This window comes from Ranitomeya imitator, chromosome 5 (genome assembly GCF_032444005.1).
Source record: "Ranitomeya imitator isolate aRanImi1 chromosome 5, aRanImi1.pri, whole genome shotgun sequence".
In the NCBI taxonomy this organism is placed as follows: Eukaryota; Metazoa; Chordata; class Amphibia; order Anura; family Dendrobatidae; genus Ranitomeya; species Ranitomeya imitator.
In genome coordinates this window covers 658283208-658304796 of record NC_091286.1, presented here as the reverse complement: position 1 = coordinate 658304796, position 21589 = coordinate 658283208, and the positions used below count along the sequence as shown (strand labels likewise).

The window sequence follows — 21589 nt, the reverse complement described above, 5'->3', positions numbered from 1 at the left end:
TCTTCCCTTTCTTGAAGTCTTAAAGTCCATGTCTTAGATTTTAACCATACCTTAAAGGGGTTGTCCTTCAGTGAACATAAATGATCATCCTTCCTGTCCTGTGGATGGGTGATAATGTATTGCCTCTGTGGGGTCTGAGTGCTGTTACCTGCGCCAGTCTCCAGAACGGAGAACTTAGGAACTTATTTTTTTATCCCCATAATATGGTGCGGCAGTGCAAATTACTGATCGTGGCTACTCAAATCAGTCTGTCACATCAAGTCTTTCATCTCCCCACCAGAGCTGGATTCACAGCTACACTCCTCAGTACTGCTGTATGCTGTCCTCCATGCTGCTGTGTTTGAACTTTTGCTACATAGGGACAGAAGAACAGTAATCCCTCATGTCTGTTGGTGCTTTGTATGGAACACGCCACCCATTATCTGCCAGGTGCGTGACACAGGACCAGCGTCATCCTGTTACAGCTCTAGGAAGTGTGCCGCTCGCTTATTAGCAGGTTGGGGCGGTTTTATGGCATCTTGTTTGTTCCCCCCATAGACCGCAGCCATTTTGGAGGGGCAGTGTGAGGTAATTGCTGGTTGTGGTGACCATAGATGATAGATACCTCTGTCTGGCAGACGTCCAGGAGCGGAGCCTCTGCAGTGCTGCCTGCCGGGTGTGTTATGTTCCAGTAAAGCCAGTGAATGTCGTCATTAGGGGCTAATTACACACTTATCACCGTAATAACACACCACAGTCCTGGATTTTCACCTCCTCCATGAAATCTCTCTCAAAATATCATGAGAGTAGTTTGTTGATCTGGAAGTATCAGAAAATACTCGTAAAAATAGTAATAAACTCAGTACCAAGATATATATCTTTCCTGTGTCGTAAAATCTGAAGAGAGGACCGTCCCATGTGGGGGCCACCATTCAGCTAAGATCTAAGTGACGGGTTCCTGTACACAGACACCGCTCCACGTAGCCCCTGGTCTACGGTTTACAATAGTTGTGCTTAAAATAAGAATGTTTGTCTTCATAAAATGTGATAGTTCCAAGATTTTGCAGCACTTAGCTGCGGGTCTGTAGGGGTGCCGCTGGAGAGAGACAGGTCTGTAGAGGTGCAGCTGGAGTGCGGCGGGTCTGTAGGTGGTGCCGCTGGAGCGCGGCAGGTCTGTAGGGGGTGCAGCTGGAGCGCGACGGGTCTGTAGGGGGTGCAGCTGGAGCGTGGCGGGTGTGTAGGGGGTGCCGCTGGAGCGCGTCAGGTGTCTAGGGGTGCCGCTGGAGCGTGTCGGGTCTCTAGGGGTGCAGCTGGAGCGTGGCGGGTGTGTAGGGGGCTGCCGTTGGAGCGCGACAGGTCTGTAGGGGTGCCGCTGGAGCGCTGCGGGTCTGTAGGGGTGCCGCTGGAGCGTGGCGGGTGTGTAGGGGTGCCGCTGGAGCGCGTCAGGTGTCTAGGGGTGCCGCTGGAGCGTGTCGGGTCTCTAGGGGTGCAGCTGGAGCGTGGCGGGTGTGTAGGGGGCTGCCGTTGGAGCGCGACAGGTCTGTAGGGGTGCCGCTGGAGCGCTGCGGGTCTGTAGGGGTGCCGCTGGAGCGTGGCGGGTGTGTAGGGGTGCCGCTGGAGCGTGTAGAGGTGCTGCTGGAGCGCGACAGGTCTGTAGGGGTGCCGCTGGAGCGTGGCGGGTGTGTAGGGGGTGCCGCTGGAGCGCGACAGGTCTGTAGGGGTGCAGCTGGAGCGTGGCGGGTGTGTAGAGGGTGCCGCTGGAGTGTGTAGGGGGTGCCGCTGGAGCGCGACAGGTCTGTAGGGGTGCCGCTGAAGCGTGGCGGGTGTGTAGGGGTGCCGCTGGAGCGTGGCAGGTGTGTAGGGGGTGCCGCTGGAGCGCGACAGGTCTGTAGGGGTGCAGCTGGAGCGTGGTAGGTGTGTAGGGGTGCCGCTGGAGCGTGGCAGGTGTGTAGGGGTGCCGCTGGAGCGCGACAGGTCTGTAGGGGTGCCGCTGGAGCGCTGCGGGTCTGTAGGGGTGCCGCTGGAGCGTGGCGGGTGTGTAGGGGTGCCGCTGGAGCGTGTAGAGGTGCTGCTGGAGCGCGACAGGTCTGTAGGGGGTGCAGCTGGAGCGTGGCGGGTGTGTAGGGGTGCCGCTGGAGCGTGTAGAGGTGCTGCTGGAGCGCGACAGGTCTGTAGGGGGTGCAGCTGGAGCGTGGCGGGTGTGTAGGGGTGCCGCTGGAGCGTGACATGTCTGTAGGGGTACGGCTGGAGAGTGGTGGATGTGTAGGGGTGCCGCTGGAGCGCGGCGGGTCTGTAGGGGTGCCGCTGGAGCGTGACATGTCTGTAGGGGTACGGCTGGAGAGTGGTGGATGTGTAGGGGTGCCGCTGGAGCGCGGCGGGTCTGTAGGGGTGCCGCTGGAGCGCGGCGGGTCTGTAGGGGGTGCCGCTGGAGCGCGACGGGTCTGTAGGGGTTCAGCTGGAGTGCGACGGGTCTGTAGGGATGTCACTGGAGCGCGGCAGGTCTGTAGGGGGTGCCGCTGGAGCGCGGCGGGTCTGTAGGGGGTGCCGCTGGAGCGCGGCGGGTCTGTAGGGGGTGCCGCTGGAGCGTGGCGGGTCTGTAGGGGGTGCCGCAGGAGCGTGAAGGGTCTGTAGGGGTGCCGCAGGAGCGCGCCGGGTCTTTAGGGGTGCCGTTGGAGCGCGACGGGTCTGTATGGGTGCCGCAGGAGCGCGGCGGGTCTGTAGGGGTGCCACTGGAGTGTGGCGGATCTGTAGGGGGTGCCGCTGGAGCACGGCGGGTGTGTATGGGTGCCGCTGGAGCGTGGTGGGTGTGTAGGGGTGCCAGCGTGGTGCAGAGCCGTGGGATGGTGTCAGCGCTGCGAGGCAGGAGGATGGCACTATGCGCAGAAGAGGCTGCTGGTGCAGCAAGCTGGTGCTAATGGGGTGTGATCTTGCATTCTGACACTGTAGGACACAGTATTTTGGTTATCCCCTGTATATTTGCCTCTGACTGGTGAAGCTGCAGAGATTTCTCTTCTTGCCATATTTTATCCTTTCACCCCTGTGTGCCTTAGTTTAGGCGGAGGTTCAGTGATCCAGGTGCATTGCGCTCTCCCTCCTTCCCGGTGGTGCGAGCTGTCAGGACAAGCGCTCACTGCATTCTCACCTGCATTCTCCACATTCCTTTACCTCCTGATATAGATCAGTGATCAGTCCCTGCCCCCCTGATCACTGGTCTGACACAATGCTAGCCCCCTTCTGTTTTTGTGCCTGGTTTTCCTGTCCAGTGACTTACCTCCTGCTAATGATCCATTTAACTGTTCATCTGCTGGTTAATTTGCCTTCTCCAGTGCATCACCCGTACAGTATCACGATTGTGTTCGTTTCTGTCCCCTGTAGGAAATTAAGAAAGACGCTGAACCAAAGGAGGAGAATATACCTAGAAGGGAAAAGTCTGGAAATGTTGCTAGCCTGGTACAGCGGATCAGTGTGATCGGGATTCCTGCGATGGGACCACCGCCGCCAAGCAAATCCAGCAAGAAAAGTACACTGCTCCTGTTCTTTGTCTTCTGTTTTAAATTTTCCTAAAAATAGTCAGAGATGATTTCAACCATCTAGGAAACAATGAAGCCTAGTGCAGGACTACCCATCCCAATCTGCACCCAACGAGGCCTAGTGCAGGACAACCCATCCAAATCTACACCCAACGATGCCTAGTGCAGGACAACCCATCCCAATCTGCACCCAACGAAGCCTAGTGCAGGACAACACATCCAAATCTACACCCAACGATGCCTAGTGCAGGACTCTACCCATCCAAATCTACACCCAACAAGGCTTCGTGTAGGACTACCCATCCTGATATACACCCAACGAGGCCTAGTGCAGGACAACCCATCCAAATCTACACCCAACGATGCCTAGTGCAGGACAACCCATCCCAATCTGCACCCAACGAAGCCTAGTGCAGGACAACACATCCAAATCTACACCCAACGATGCCTAGTGCAGGACTCTACCCATCCAAATCTACACCCAACAAGGCTTAGTGTAGGACTACCCATCCTGATATACACCCAACGAGGCCTAGTGCAGGACTACTCATCCCAATCTGCATCCAACAAGACTTAGTGCAGGACTACCCATCCTGATCTACACCCAACTAGGCCTAGTGCAGGACTCTACCCATCCAAATCTACACCCAACAAGGCTTAGTGTAGGACTACCCATCCTGATATACACCCAACGAGGCCTAGTGCAGGACTAGTCATCCCAATCTGCACCCAACTAATCCTAGTGCTGGACTACCCACCCCGATCTGCACCCAACAAGTCTTAGTGCAGGACTACCCATCCTGATCTACATCCAACTAGGCCTAGTGCAGGACTACCCATCCCAATCTGTGCCCAACGAGGCCTAGTGCAGGACTACTGATCCCGATCTACACCCAATGAGGCCTAGTGCAGAACTACTGATCCCGATCTACACCCAACGAGGCCTAGTGCAGGACTACTCATCCTGATCTACACGCAGCGATGCCTAGTGCAGGACAACTCATCCTGATCTACACCCAACGAGGCCTAATGCAGAACTACGCATCCCAATCTGTACCCAACGAGGCCTAATGCAGGACAACCCATCCCGATCTGCACCCGAGGACTAGTGCAGGACAACCCATCCCAATCTACACCCAACCAGGCCTAGTGCAGGACTCTACCCATCCCAATCTGTACCCAACTAGTCCTAGTGCAGGACTACCCATCCCAATCTATACCCAATGAGGCCTAGTGCAGGACTACGCATTCCGATCTGCACCCAACGAGGCCTAGTGCAGGTCTACTCATCCCAATCTACACCTAACGAGGCCTAGTGCAGGACTACTCATCCCAATCTACACCTAACGAGGCCTAGTGCACGACTACCCATCCCGATCTACACCCAACTATGCCTAATGCAGGACTATCTATCCCGATCTACAACCAACTATGCCTAGCGCAGGACTATCCATCTACACCCACCCCAAATATAGTTCTAGACATCACTTTTGCCTGGAGCATTCATTTAAAGGCTGTAGACTGCATTACACTGACTATCATTGGGTCTTGTACGGCCATCAAATCCAAAATTAAACCAATGTCTAAATAGTATTCAGTAAATGTTGTCAGAGGCCTCTCGCCCAATTCTGCTGATGAGGGGACAAACGCCCCAAAACACATCTGCAATGCCTTAGAGCCCCTGTTGGAGGCCTCTCGCCCAGCTAAACCAGTTCTCCTGCTTTGCACTGATGAGGGGCAAACATCCTGAAACACATCTGCAATGCCTTATAATCCAGTCTTCCTGCTTTCACTCCATGAATGAAGCTGTGCTGATACTTGAGAGCTAGTGAAGGCCACATATCCCGGGACACACAGACGTGTTGCTTTGTGCACAGTCACGTAATTGTGCGGCTACAGGTCCATTATTGATTTGTGGTGTGTTGCCATCAGCTTTACCAGACTACAGGGATGTAGATAGCTCCTAGGAGCTGGTTGGGCCCTGTAGTTTGGAGAGTTGGCCCTTGCTTGTGGTGTATGCCCAGTAATGTGGGACTTTTCCCAATCGTTCCCACTGTGGGCTTTCTGTAGGTAAATGGGCCTCATCATTCACCATCTGCCTCATTGTTCCCTACCAGAATCCAAGAAAAGGCAATGTAAAGTAATATTCGATTACGTGCCACAGAATGAGGACGAGCTGGAGCTGACCGTGGGAGAAATACTGGAAATCACAGAAGAGGTGAGCAGCCGGCGAGGCCATGGCTAGGTGCTGAGGATTGGGGCACACAGACCTTATGTGACCAACCTCGATGCAGATGCAACGGTCTCGAAACATTACACACGTTGTGTCTGTCTCGGTGAGAGATCCTCTTTAACCCCCTTTAATGTCACGTGACATGTATTTTCGTCACTGCCCGTGTCTGCTCCATATGCGTCAGGTACCAGCTGCGTGACACAGCTTGCACCTGCCTAGAAAGGCAGCAACCGAGCGAACTCTGATCACTGCTGTTTAACCGTTTGGATGCCTCTACTAGACTCTGACCATGGCTTGTAAATGGTTAAGTGCTGATGTGATCATGGGGGCCGGCGCGTTACCGGATCATTAATCTGACTGACTACATATGGCAATCCTGTGGAACTACAGTATATAGTACAAGTGATCAAACAATTGTAAGTTTAAGTCTTCCAGAAAACTAAAAAAAAACAAGTCCAATATATTAAAACGTTTTCAAAAATCTAAAAAGGACTCAAATATTCCAATCACTCGCCCTATTCCCCACCCAAAGATAAAGAGATAAAAAAGCACATATTTGGTTCCATCGTGTCCGTAAAAGTCTGATGTGTGAAAATAGAAAATTACGAAACCCATAAAATAAATATGGAAAAAAAATCATATTCCATGTGGCTACCGAGCACTGGGGGCGCTAACCTTTTTGCACCAACTCTAGTTAATGCGTCTGTGAACGCCTGACTTGGTGCCATCGTTTGGACCTCACAATCGGCTGTATTGTCTCAGGAGCAGCGCTCTTCTGCTCTATCACACTATTTGCACAATAATGAGCGCGCAGTGTTTGGTGCAGCTGGAGACCCCCGTTAATGACTTGCCGTACTGCCCCCGCTAGTGAGGTGCAGTAGATGTTGCATGATTCCAGCTCCGCAGCCGTTCTCGCAGTAATGCACAGCACATAGGGACGGCCCCGGCATGTCTGCACCTCTTGCTCAATACGTCACATGTCATGCAGCCTCTCCAGATCCTGTCTTACTGGCTTATCTTTGTGATCATGTTCATCACGTGACTTTCTGGAGACAGCGGCCCATTTATTGTGACAGTCGGGGAAAGCAATAATCGGCCATTTCTGCCATCCTAGTCTGGTCAGTAGTGCAGTGTCGTGGGCTGTTCTACCCAATGCCGGCCCCGAGCGATCACTGACCGCTCCCACTGGCGATTCTGCTGCTCCACGTCAACAGAGCAGCTATTTCTCTTCTGCTCTGCTCTGTTGATGGGGCGTGACTACTGACGTCATACTGATTGACAGCTGGCTCCCTGCAGTTATAGAGCGGGGAGCTGACTATCAATTAGCATGACATCAACAGAGCAGAGAGGAAGAGCAGCCGCTGCCCTGGAATCGTCGGCAGGAACCTTCTGTGACCGCTCTGTACCAGCAGAGATCGGTGCCGGGCACAACACCTGCCTATTAGTTCATATGCCGCTTTAATGACCCGCCATAATGGGGCCTATATTAACTTTTGTGCCTTTGTTATTATCCTTCCCTTTTTTCCTTTTTTCTAGGACTCATAGCTTTATTTTAGACTGTGGACATAGCTGTGTATGGGCTGTTTTTTTTTTGTTTTTTTTCTTTGCGATCTGTTGTTTTTATTAATACCATACTGTGTTTTTTGTGTTTTGATTGCTTTTTTTTTTTTGGCTGAGGTGGGGCAACTAGAAAAGTAGTTTTTTTTTTTCTTCTGTTTTGTTCTCGGCTTTTTCCCTACATGATAAGACTTTTATACTTTGATCGGACTCTTGCTTACTTGGCGATACCAAACATGTATATATATATATTTTTTTGTTGTTGGAAAAATTCAATTCATACTTTATTGATTTTTTTTTTTTTTTTAAAGCACCATTAACCTTCAAGGGGCTTGAACCTGCGATTGATGGCCTATACTACATTGATCAATGACTCACAACCACTGACTGGCCTCAGGTGTGCAAAGATGGCAGCAACGGGGTCAATCATTAGACCCCACCTCAGGGAAAAACAGACAGGCCCCCCCGAGGTCTTGTCGGCCTCGATGGGCGGCAGAGAGGACCCTGCCCTGGATCACATCAGTAAAGTTCTGCTGTTGTCTCCGTACTTGCATCCATCATACATGTGTGGCAGATGTTACACGTGCTGTCCGATGTAGCGCATCCGAGAGAAGATGTGCAGCTTGAGAGAAGCCTTCTTAGATGTGGCTGACCGATGTGAAGGCCTTAATGTGGGTCTTGCTTTTACTCGATATCCTTCCCTCGAAGGATTTTCAGCTTTGGCAAACGGGGAACGTTTTCTCCCAAACAGTGTTGTCTTCGGAGGTGGCGGTTTTCTCACGTGTCGATCTTTGCGTTCCCTATCGCTTAGGTTGAAGAAGGCTGGTGGAGCGGGACGTGTAGCGGACGCTCGGGGCTCTTCCCTTCTAACTTCGTGAAAGAAGTGGATCTGTCGGACGACGGAGAAAGTCAAGAAAGTTCTGAAGATCCAGGTAACGTCCTCGCTTTCCCCGCAGCATTATTACCGCCATGGTGGACGGAATCTGTCTGTGTATGACCCGGGGGTTGCAGAACTACATCTCTCAGCAGCTGCAGGCTGGGGCTTGTAGTTCTGCAGTAGGATGCTTTCCATCATCCTTCCTGGCAGGAGGTTTAACCCTTTACCTGTTGGGCTTTGAAGTATTTGCCTTCAGGCCGTGATCCGCCTGCAGCAGTGGGATCCGGAGCTGGGGCCGGCGAGTCCCCCCGGTGCACGTGGCCGGAAATAAACACCATGTCGTCACTGCATGTGTTCTGTATTAAGCTGGAAGTGAATGTTCTACACAGAGCCTTGAGCAGCGTGCGCCACCGACCGTCTGCTGCCTAGTGGATCCCCAGATCACTCATTAACTTCCCATCGTTTTCTGCAGGAGTTAGTAACTTTTCCCAGATTTCTCCTTATGAGATGTGCAGAATTGTATATGTTCTGCATCGACGAGCTGCGGTATTAACCTTTTTTTCCTGTTTGGGCCTTTTTTTCTTTACTTCATTTTTAAACTTTTTTGCTGTTTTTCTTCACCTCACAAAATCCTTAAAGGGGTATTCCCATCCTATCCCAATATGTAGTAGGTGTAATAATAATATTAACAAATGCCTCCAATTAGAAATGTAGTATAGTTCTCCTGATTAAAATACCGCTGCAGTGAAAAAAAAAAAAAAAATCAAATGCAAGGTCAAAACTATTATGGTAATACCAAACTCAGTTTTTTTTTTTTTTTTTTTTTTTTTTTTAAGTAGTGAAAAAATGTTCAGAAATTCGTAAAAAAAAAAAAAAAAAAATTATATCGCCACTCTCGTTTTCATTTTTCGATCAATTGAGCTGTGTGAGGTCTTATTTGTTCCCCAACCTGATGTTTTTATTGCTACTATTTGGGGTGCATATAATGCTTTCATCGCCTTTTTATCGCATTTTCTTTGTGGTGTTACAGTAGATAGAAAACCAAAATTTTTGTATTTTTTAATTTAAAAATAAAAACATAAAAAAATCATTTTAGTTGAGTTTACTGATCAGTTTAATTTTATATTTTGATCAGATTTTTACAGACGTGGAGATACCAGATATGTGTTTGATTTTTTTTCTTATAATGAAGGAAAAGGGAATAGAATTTAAATTCTTATACATTTTTTTTCCATATTTTTCAAACCTGTATTTAGTTTTTTTTTTTTTTTTTACTGTAATTTTTAGTCCCCTTAGGGAATTGAACCTTCAATCGGCCGATCGCTTGTACTATGTAGAGCTCGTTTAATGCTGTATCTAGTAAAGTCGCTGTTTCCTTAGAACGCCAACCACAGGGTGGTCTTAATAAGGGTGCCGTCATAGCTAGCCCGGGGAAGGGGGTTCAGCAGACCCCCAACTGTCATGGCAACCAATCGGCACTGTAAGAGGGCTCGTTGGGTGGTTAAATGGGTCACAAGCCGTAAATGAAGCTATGAAGCCCTGCTATATGTAGCACAGACGATCGGAAGGTCACAGCCTTAATGTCTCCTAAGGAGACTGTTGAAGACAGTAAAATCTTTAAAAAAAAAAAAAACACTTCACCCCTTTTTTACCCCATTCAAAATAAAAAAAAAAAGTAAATAAAGATAAAATAAATACAAACATATTTGGCATCCCTGCGTTCTGAAATGTCCAATCTAAAATATAAAGTAAATTAATCCGATCTGTAACAAAAAAAAAAAGCAAACTCCAGAATTGTTTTTTTTTTTTCTATTCCCTTACGAGTTTTGGATTTTTTTTTTTTCACCACTTAAATACAAAAAAAAGAAGCTAGACATGTTTGGTATCTGCACACGTAGTGGGTGAAGCATATGTGCAGCAGCCCGGGCCGTATGCCGGCAGCTTATGGCGCCGCCGGCCTGTAATGCAGCGGCCGCCGCGTGGCTTTATGTATCCCGATGCAATCAGGATTAAATCAATGGGCTGCGATTTACAGACGTATTACAAAGATTTATAAGAAAGGGGGATTATCTGTATGCTCAGAATAAGGCATTACTTTCCCCTCCGGCTCGCCTCCTCGCACAGCAGATGGCACTTCTTGCACTTTTCTGGATTACCGGCCAATGTTAGTAATGTCTCCTCTCCGTATATAAGCTGGTGACATGAACCAGCAGAGCTGTGAGGAGACGCGGCGGCCACGTCCATTCCATGGCGGCTCTGGTTCCGACATCTGGCCAATGTGTGACCAATCATCTTCTGCCCAATCCATTAACTGATCATGGCCAGAATTCCACTGCTCACCGTGTTCACGCCAGAACATGATGGGAGTTGTAGTTGTGTCACGGTTTCTATATTCTATAAGGTACTGGTATATTGGGAAGTCGACCATGGCGGTGTAACAGCGCGCCGAGCCATGGCGGTGTAACAGCGCGCCGAGCCATGGCGGTGTAACAGCGCGTCGAGCAATGTCCTAAATCCCTCGTGGCTTCTGGAGATTTCTGCTTGTAGACATTGAATGGGAACCTTCAGACGTCCACAGAATGACTTTGTCATGTTCTGGTCACACGGTGTCAGAGCTCGGGTCAAGACCAGGGGTCTTAATGTCAGAGGCCACGTAGGTGGGACGGAGGCTGTAAATATTCACTTGGCCTCTGATTCTTATTACCGCAGAACCAGCATCTGCCGCCGTTGCCTCCCCAGCATCTCCGCTATCTCCAGCTATTAACTCAGAAGTGCCTCCTATGTCTGTGGCGCAGCCAAAGAAAGTCATGGGGGTCGGCTTCGGAGACATCTTCAAGGAAGGGTCCGTGAAGCTCAAGACGCGGATGCACAACGCCGAAGTGGAAGTGAAAAAGCCGGAGAAGGTAAGCGAGCTGGAGAATGGTCCCACCGGCTACATGGGGGGAGTGTAGTAACCTATGCTACGGGAGTGCACTGGGGTGTAACATGGTGCCCTGCCCCCACGGGCACACACTGATTAATCTCGGATTTTGTCTTACCTAGTCCTGCAATTTGCTTCTTTTTTTTGCAGCCAGCACCAACCCCTCCAACAAAGGTCGCTCGAACGCCAAGTTCAGACCTTCCCAGGACGGAAACCGACAGTAAACCTAAAGGTTGGTTTTCTCTATGTGTTATAGTACATTTTACTCAGACGTACGCTAGCCACCTATTTTTTCTTAACAGATGGCAAATGATAACATTACAGTCACGTATTTTATTTTTTTTAATGTATCTGTTATTTTGCGGACTAAATGCATATACTGTATTTCAGTGTAGGTGCTCTGGTGCCATCGATGTGCTGCCTGTTCTTTTCCCTTTGTGCCGAGCATGTGTGCGTTACAGGCAGTATACTAGTCATAGTAGACGATGCACATTGCATATGTCTGACGTTAGTACTTACCATTCCTTAGGGGGATCACATAGGGGGCAGTGCATAACCAGTGCTGCTCTGCCAATAGCAGGAACTGATTGTTTTTATTTTTGGTTCCTGCCTTTTGCAATAGGATCACTTTTAGGCTGTGTGCACACGTTGTGGATTTTTCGCGTTTTTTCCCGATAAAAACGCATACATTATGCATCCCATCATTTAGAATGCATTCTGCAATTTTTGTGCACGTCGCATTTTTTTCCGCAAAAAAAACCCCCAAAAAAACAAAAACGCATCGCTGTAAAAAAAGCAGCATGTTCATTAATTTTGCGGATTTTTTTGCATATTTCCCACTATATTATTGCATTGGGAAATCTCCGGAAAAAAACGCAACGGATTGCTTGCAGAAAATGACCGGTTTTGCTCAGGAAATTTCTGCAAGAAATCCTGACGTGTGCACATACCCTTAAAGGGCTTTTTTCCTCAATATAATATGTTATCCTCAAACCCATATTGGATAAAGGATAAGAACTTGGCTGTGGCTTAAAAAAAAAAAAAAAATTAAGCAAACTCAGACTTATTTTATTAAAGGAGTTGTCCAGCCTTGGGGCTCACGTCTGCTGTCCGGATTCTCTTGTCCCGAGCTCGTGACCACAAGTATGCCATTTACATACATACTTGTCACATGCCAACTAGACGTGTGCGGCTTCACTCAATGCAAGTGAATTGAGCACGTCTAGTTAGAATGTGTCCGGAAGTATGCAAATCGTGTACTTTCCGTACATTGACCACCCATTCCTGACACTGTTCTCTGAGGTTTGACATGCCTGCAGTTTAACTTATAACTGTCCCTAATGCCGGGCAAAAGGAGCTTTTTGATTGTTACAATACCTAATGTAATGCGCCAGTCTTGTATACAAGCCGTCCATAGCGCAAAGTGGTGGAAGCCAGTATGAAGGGGGAGTCGTCTGCCATCAGATTACACGTCATGCAGCCGCGTTGTTTCTCGGATTATGGCACTGCTGTAAATTTTGCTCTGCTGATTTATTACCTCAAATATAAGTGTCAGTCAAGTATCTGGCACTGACGGGAAAAGAAAATCTGAAATCATGTATTTCAAGAAAACAGTTGTCCAAAACTACAGCTGGAGGCAAATTCTGTAACACTGAAGAAAATCATAGCCGTAAGGGAAAATAATAATAATCTTTCATTTTTATATAGCGCTAACATATTCCACAGCGCTTTACAGTTTTGCACACATTATCATCGCTGTCCCCGATGGGGCTCACAATCTAAATTCCCTATCAGTATGTCTTTGGAATATGGGAGGAAACCGGAGTACCCGGAGGAAACCCACACAAACACGGGGAGAACATACAAACTCCTCGCAGATGTTGTCCTTGATGGGATTTGTTTTGAACCCAGGACTCCAGCGCTGCAAGGCTCCAGTGCTAACCACTGCGCCACCGTGCTGCCCTAAATGATCTGTAATGCATTATTATAGAAGAAGCTTGGTGTCTGTCTGATGAGTTTTGTTTAACTTAAGATAATTAGTAAAATATGTAAATTGTATATGTACAAGAATATAACTACTATAATACTGCTCCTATGTACAAGAATATAACTACTATAATACTGCTCCTATGTACAAGAATAGAACTACTATAATACTGTCCACTATGTACAAGAATATAACTACTATAATACTGCTCCTATGTACAAGAATATAACTACTATAATACTGCCCCTATGTACAAGAATATAACTACTATAATACTGCTCCTATGTACAAGAATATAACTACTATAATACTGTCCACTATGTACAAGAATATAACTACTATAATACTGCTCCTATATACAAGAATATAACTACTATAATACTGCCCCTATGTACAAGAATATAACTACTATAATACTGCTCCTATGTACAAGAATATAACTACTATAATACTGTCCACTATGTACAAGAATATAACTACTATAATACTGCTCCTATATACAAGAATAGAACTACTATAATACTGTCCACTATGTACAAGAATATAACTACTATAATACTGCTCCTATATACAAGAATATAACTACTATAATACTGCCCCTATGTACAAGAATATAACTACTATAATACTGCTCCTATATACAAGAATATAACTACTATAATACTGCCTCCTATGTACAAGAATATAACTACTATAATACTGCTCCTATGTACAAGAATATAACTACTATAATACAGCTCCTATGTACAAGAATATAACTACTATAATACTGCCCCTATGTACAAGAATATAACTACTATAATACTGCTCGTATGTACAAGAATATAACTACTATAATACTGCCCCCTATATACAAGAATATAACTACTATAATACTGCTCCTATGTACAAGAATATAACTACTATAATACTGCTCCTATGTACAAGAATATAACTACTATAATACTGCTCCTATGTACAAGAATATAACTACTATAATACTGCTCCTATGTACAAGAATATAACTGCTATAATACTGCTCCTATGTACAAGAATATAACTACTATAATACTGCTCCTATGTACAAGAATATAACTACTATAATACCATCTCCTGCAGAAAATAGTACAGACCTGAATGAATAGCATAATATTTATACAGTGTCTTACATACCTCGTTTACTTTTACACATTTTTTTTAACTTTTCATCCACAAAGTTAAATGTGGATCCTCAAAAAGCCTTCTCTTGACCCATCCTCTGTATCTAGCTATCGCCCTATTTCACTTCTCCCCTATGCCTCAAAACTACTGGAACAACACGTCCATCTTGAACTGGCCTCCCATCTATCTTCTTGCTCCCTCTTTGACCGCCTACAATCTGGCTTCCGGTCACACCACTCCACTGAAACTGCCCTAACTAAAGTCACCAATGACCTCTTAACCGCCAAGAGCAAGCGACACTACTCTATCCTCCTCGTCCTGGACCTGTCGGCTGCCTTTGACACAGTGGACCATTCCCTATTACTACAGACCCTCTCATCCCTTGGCATCACAGACTTGGCCCTATCCTGGATCTCATCATACCTAACAGACCGGACATTCAGCGTCTCCCACTCACACACCACCTCCTCACCTCGCCCTCTATCTGTCGGAGTCCCACAAGGTTCAGCCCTTGGGCCCCTGCTCTTCTCCATTTACACCTTTGGCCTGGGACACCTCATAGAATCTCATGGCTTTCAGTATCATCTCTATGCTGATGACACACAGATCTACATCTCTGGACCAGATATCACCTCCCTACTAACCAGAATCCCTCAATGTCTGTCCACTATTTCATCCTTCTTCTCCACTAGATTTCTAAAACTTAACATGGACAAAACAGGATTCATCATCTTTCCCCCATCTCACGTGACCCCCCCCAATGAACCTATCCATTACAGTAAATGGCTGCCCACTCTCCCCAGTCCCACAAGCCCGCTGTCTTGGGGTAATCCTTGACACTGATCTCTCCTTCAAACCACATATCCAAGCCCTTTCCACTTCCTGCCGCCTTCAACTCAAAAATATTTCACGGATCCGTTCATTCCTCAACCAAGAATCTGCAAAAACCCTAGTCCATGCCCTCATCATCTCCCGCCTTGGCCTTGACTACTGCAACCTCCTGCTCTGTGGCCTCCCCTCTAACACGCTCACACCCCTCCAATCTATTCTAAACTCTGCTGCCCGACTAATCCACCTGTCCCCCTGCTATTCCCCGGCCTCTCCCCTCTGTCAATCCCTGCACTGGCTCCTCATTACCCAGAGACTCTAGTACAAAACCCTAACCATGACGTACAAAGCCATCCACAACCTGTCTCCTCCATACATCTGTGACCTCGTCTCCCGGTACTTACCTACACGCAACCTCCGATCCTCTCAAGATCTCCTCTATTCCCCTCTCATCTCCTCTTCCCAAAATCGCAAACAAGATTTCTCTCGCGTATCACCCCTACTCTGGAACCCTCTACCACAACCTATCAGACTCTCGCCTACCATCGAAACCTTCAAAAAGAACCTGAAGACCTACCTCTTCCGACAAGCCTACAACCTGCAGTAACCACCGATTGACCAAACCGCTGCATGACCAGCTCTATCCTCACCTACTGTATCCTCACCCATCCCTTGTAGATTGTGAGCCCTCGCGTGCAGGGTCCTCTCTCCTCCTGTACCAGTTATGACTTGTATTGTTCAAGATTATTGTACTTGTTTTTATTATGTGTACCCCTCCTCACATGTAAAGTGCCATGGAATAAATGGCGCTATAATAATAAATAATAATAATGTATTTTATTGGGTTTTTATCTGATAAACCAACACGAAGTTTCAAGTATTTAAGTGTAAAGGAAATACATGAGATTTTAATTATTTAAAAATATAAATCTGTGAAGATTGTGAGGTGCATTTGTATTCACACACTTGCATAAAATCCGGAGTGACCAGATAACCCGGAAATGACATAATAAGTAAACTGAGTCCACCCGTGTAACTTATTCTCAGTATAACATCTGTTCTGTGAAGGCCTCAGAGGTTTGTGTAAGAACATTAGGGATCAAACCACATCATCAAAACCAAGGAACACACCAGACAAGTCGGGAATAAAGTTGTGGAGAAGAGTAAAGCAGGGTTAGGTTATAAAAGAATAGCCTGAGATCTAGACATCTAACAGAACTGTTCAATTCATCATCAAATATGGAAGGAGTATGGCACAGCTGAAAACGCACAATGACATGGCCGCCCACCTAACCTGACAATCCAAGCAAGGAGAACTCTAATTAAAGAAGAGCCAAGAGGCACATGGTCACTGTGGAGGAGCTGCATAGGTCCGCAGGTCAGGTGCCAGAATCTGTTTACGTGACAACTATTAGTCATGTCCTGCACAAATTTGGCCTTTATAGAAGAGTGGATTAAGCTGCTTTTTTTTTTTTTAAAGCAAGCCATAAGAAGTCCCTTTTGCAGGTTGCAAGAAACGTAGGGGACACAGCGAGCATGTGGAAGAAGGTGCGCTGGTCAGATGAGACCAATCTAGAACTTTTTGGTCTAAATGCAAAACGGTGTGTGTGGCTTAAAACGAACACTGCACATCACCCTGAAAATACCATTCCCACAGTCACGCATGGTGGTGGCAGCATCATGCTGTGGGGAGGCCTTTCTTCAGCAGGAGCCGGGAAACTGATCAGAGCTGATAGGAAGATGGATGGAGCTAAATACAGGGCGATCCTGGAGGATAATCTGTTAGAGGCTGCATAAAACTTTGAGACTGGAGCGTTGGTCCACCTTCCAGCAGGACAACGACCCTAGTGTTGACTCAAGGGGGCTGAATATAAATGCACCTCACAAGTTTCAGGTTTATATTCTTTAAGTATTTAGAAAGCCCATGTTTCATTTCCGGTAGACTTCACAAATGCTTGCTACTTTTGTGTTGCTATCACATAAAATCCCAATTAGACTCATTTAAGTTTGTGCGTGTAACGCAGTTTTTGGTGCAATTTTCTAATTCTCTTCTTATTTTGTATTTTCACAGCCAAAGAATCGTGCCGGGCGCTGTATAACTACGACGGGAACAGCGACGACGAGCTGAGTTTCAAAGAAGGAGACCTCATCCACCTGATCAGTAAGGTCAGTTTCCGACCCTAGGTTATAAGCGTGTCGAGGAGCCGTACTTTGCTCCATTAAACCCCCGAGTCCGGAGCAGATACAATTGGTGTACACCCGGAGTATATAGTGATGAGCGAAGGGCCACCCCTGGTGATGAGTGATGGTGGAGCGCGGATGGTAGCTCTCCAGTAATCTGTATGACCCTGTAAGTGAAGTGCATGCTGACGACCTGATAATGGCATATTGTGTCCTCAGGACGGAGGAGATCCCGGCTGGTGGAGGGGGGAGCTCAACGGAAAGGAAGGAGTTTTTCCTGACAACTTTGCTGCTATAATCCAAGATACTGAAAAGGAAGTAAGTGGAGCCGCGCTACATTAATTACATAGGAAAAATGTGAATTGTGAGACCATGTAATACCCAAGTGCAGGGTAATACCACTTTTGCTTGCCTGCAGTACCCTGGGCTGACACTAGGGGGAGATGTTTGTATTGCCCCCGGGCTCTGTGATATTACCAGTCTTGTATTTACAGTAGTAATAAGCGCACATTCTCGGATAAGGTGTTATCCAAGCATGCTGGGGTGCTAAGAGTATCGAGACCCCGCGGTTGCATGTCTTGGGGCTGTTCGACATTTACAACATATGCAGTGATTTTCTAACAAACAGGCAATCCCGTGTGTTGCTTCTGTCTAACAGCCGCGGGGACTCAAACATATTTTTTGAGCACGCCAAAGATACTCTGTTAGTACCCGAGCATGCTCAGATAACACCTTCTCCAAGCATGTTTGCTCATCGCTAGTTTACAGCCGTCTCGTATACGTGATAATTACAGGTGATTTTTATATTCTTACAGAAGCCAAAGAAGCCACCGCCTCCTCTAAAAAGTCCGGGTATGTAACACCTTTGTACTCGTGTACATTTTTGGATGTGCCTATTGTTCAGTGTTTTAGTATTCCGTGCTGTGTAAGTGAATGGGAGACCGGAGCGGGATCCACTAGACAGGGCGATATAGCACTATCTGTGCTTTCATCAGTACTGTCTGTAATTACATAATGTATAGAGGATGAGTACCGGATGTGCTCCCTGTGAAAGCACTATTATCTGGACCTACGTCATTTACAGGATGTGATGGGGAAAAATACAAAGATAATTTACAAGGAAAGACCCAGAACTAATTTACAAAAGAGATGGAGAACAAATACTGTCTGTGCCTAGAATACGGGAAAAATGGTCTGTCCATATCAACATCATTCATAAGGAGAGACTGGTGAAGAATGCCATCTATGCCCACGTCCTATACATGGAGAGGCAGGAAACAAGTAGTTTCTGTTCCTAAATAATTTACGGGAAGATATTGAGAACATGTACTGTCAGTACCAACAACGTTATGTACAAGGAGAAGCAGAGAAAGAGTACTATCTGTGCCTACTTGGCTAACAAGTAGAGATAGTATTTGTTACCTATCTGTGCCCACTTAATTTACATGGAGAGAAAGGGAAAAAGTACTACCTTCCCCATCTGTAGCTCCAAAATGATAGTTACAAATGGTGCTATTTCCCTGTCTCTTGTTAATGATGAAGGCACAGATAGTACTGCCTCTCAGTTTCTCTCTTTGAATGATGTAGCCACAGATGGCACTGCTTCTTTATTTTCACCTGCAAATTTCATGGCGTTGCCTGAAGGTAGTAATATCTGTAAGAACACAATTTATTTGATAAGTTTAATATGGAGCAGTATTATCTGTACATACATAATTTACAAGGTGAAATGGGAAACAAGTACTGTCTGTACCTATCAATACTTACAAAGAGAGACCGAAAACAAGTACTGTCTGTGCCTAACATAATTTACAAGGAGAGACCGGAAACAATATTTGCAGATGACACTAAACTCTGCAGGGTAATCAATACAGAGGAGGACAATTTTATATTACAGGATGATTTATGTAAACTAGAAGCTTGGGCTGATAAATGGCAAATGGGCTTTAATGTGGATAAATGTAAGGTCATGCACTTGGGTAGAAGTAATAAGATGTATAATTATGTGCTTAATTCTAAAACTCTGGGCAAAAACCGTCAATAAAAAAGACCTGGGTGTATGGGTGGATGACAAACTCACATTCAGTGGCCAGTGTCAGGCAGCTGCTACAAAGGCAAATAAAATAATGGGATGCATTAAAAGAGGCATAGATGCTCATGAGGAGAATATAATTTTACCTCTATACAAGTCACTAGTTCGACCACACTTAGAATACTGTGCACAGTTCTGGTCTCCGGTGTATAAGAAAGACATAGCTGAACTAGAGCGGGTGCAGAGATGAGCGACCAAGGTTATTAGAGGACTGGGGGGTCTGCAATACCAAGATAGGTTATTACACTTGGGGCTATTTAGTTTGGAAAAACGAAGACTAAGGGGTGATCTTATTTTAATGTATAAATATATGAGGGGACAGTACAAAGACCTTTCTGATGATCTTTTTAATCATAGACCTGAGGCAGGGACAAGGGGGCATCCTCTGCATCTGGAGGAATGAAGGTTTAAGCATAATAACAGACGCGGGTTCTTTACTGTAAGAGCAGTGAGACTATGGAACTCTCTGCCGTATGATGTTGTAATGAGTGATTCATTACTTAAATTTAAGAGGGGACTGGATACCTTTCTGGAAAAGTATAATGTTACAGGGTATATACACTAGATTCCTTGATAGGGCGTTGATCCAGAGAACTAGTCTGATTGCCGTATGTGGAGTCGGGAAGGAATTTTTTTCCCCAATGTGGAGCTTACTCTTTGCGACATGGTTTTTTTTGCCTTCCTCTGGATCAATATGTTAGGGCATGTTAGGTTAGGCTATGGGTTGAACTAGATGGACTTAGGCTACTTTCACACATCAGGTTTTTTGCATGAGGCACAATCCGGCAAATGTTGGAAAAACCGGATCCGGCGCAGATTGTGAAAAACTGATGCGACGGATCCGACTAGACTACACTAGATTATTGGATTAAAAAAAAATTGGAGCATGCTCAGTTTTAAAAAAACGGAATCCGGCGCCGGAATCCATCATTTTTCGGATCCGGCTCCCATAGACTTCCATTCTAGCAAACAGCCGGAAGCGCCAGATTCGGCGCTACCGGCTTTTTCGACGGAGACAAAAAACGTTGCTATGGACGGTTTTTCCAGACACCAGAAACGGCAGGTTTGCCGGATCCGGCAATAACTGGATGAAACGCAAGGTCATCAGGCACAATCCGGGAAATAATACAGGTCTATGGGGAAAAAAACGGATCCTGCAGCAACATTCACCTGATCCAGTTTTTTTAAATTTAGCCTGACAGCGAAAACCTGATGTGTGAAAGTAGCCTTAAAGTCTTCCTCAAACCTTAATAACTATGTTACTATGTTACAAGTACTGTCTGTGCCTACCATAATTGACAAGGAGAGACCGGAAACAAGCACGGTCTATGCCTAACATAATTTAAAACGAGAGATGGGAAACAAGTACTGTGTGTGCCTAACATAATTTACAAGGAGAGACCGGAAACAAGTACTGTCTGTAGCTAACATAATTTACAAGGAGAGACCAGAAACAAGTACTTTCTGTGCCTAACATAATTTGCAAGGAGAAATAGGAAACAAGTACTGTCTGTGCCTAACATAATTTACAAGGAGAGACCGGAAACAAGTACTGTCTGTGCCTAACATAATTTACAAGGAGAGAAAGATCACTATCTTCCCTGTCTGTCTCTCCAAATGAGTTACAGATCGTGCTATTTCCCGGTCTCTTGTAAACGATAAAGGCACAGATAGTACTACCTCTCAGTTTCTTCTTTCAAATGATGTAGCTATGGATGGTACTGCCCCTCGATTCCCTCCAGTAAGTGATGTAGTACAATCTGTGTTGTCTGTGAATATTGTATTTTACAAGGATAGACATGCGTTAGTATTTTCTGTTTTTTTTTTTTGTTTGTTTTCTCCATTATCTTCTGGTTTTCGCTTACATAGTTGTAGGCATCCAAGGGATAACATTTCTCCTTGCAGAGGGCGACATGTTAAGCCTGCTGAGATGAGGAGACATAAAGCCACAATGCTCCTCTGGGAAATATGCATGTTCTCTCTTCAGAGAGGTAGGGAACTGGAACTCTAGCGCCACCTATAGGAAGTAGCAATCGTCAGTTTGCAGACACGGTGTTTCACGGTATTGCCCCTCGTCAGTGCAAAGTGTGAGATCTGGATTGGTTGCAGTGTCTGCAGATTGAGATTGTGGTTTTGGCTTTAGTCCTAAATCATGTGACCAGGCTCGTTAAAGCGTCGACCTTGACTTTTAGGATCGCTACTTCCTATAGGTGGCGCTAAGAGTCCTAGTCCTCTTCCTCTCTGTAGAGACAATTTGCATATTTG

General features: G+C 46.1%; 1 protein-coding gene across 4 annotated transcripts in view; it reads left to right on the top strand.

Moving 5' to 3' along the window:
- CD2AP (CD2 associated protein) overlaps nt 1-21589 on the top strand; it is a 99701-nt gene that overhangs the window by 57028 nt on the left and 21084 nt on the right. For all 4 annotated transcript variants that reach the window (XM_069728188.1, XM_069728190.1, XM_069728189.1 and 1 more), the window contains 8 exons: nt 3355-3499; nt 5627-5727; nt 8111-8231; nt 10886-11079; nt 11247-11328; nt 17123-17217; nt 17452-17550; nt 18048-18084. In XM_069728188.1, coding sequence (XP_069584289.1) covers nt 3355-3499; nt 5627-5727; nt 8111-8231; nt 10886-11079; nt 11247-11328; nt 17123-17217; nt 17452-17550; nt 18048-18084 — 874 coding nt within the window. The remainder of the gene's footprint in view (nt 1-3354; nt 3500-5626; nt 5728-8110; nt 8232-10885; nt 11080-11246; nt 11329-17122; nt 17218-17451; nt 17551-18047; nt 18085-21589) is intronic.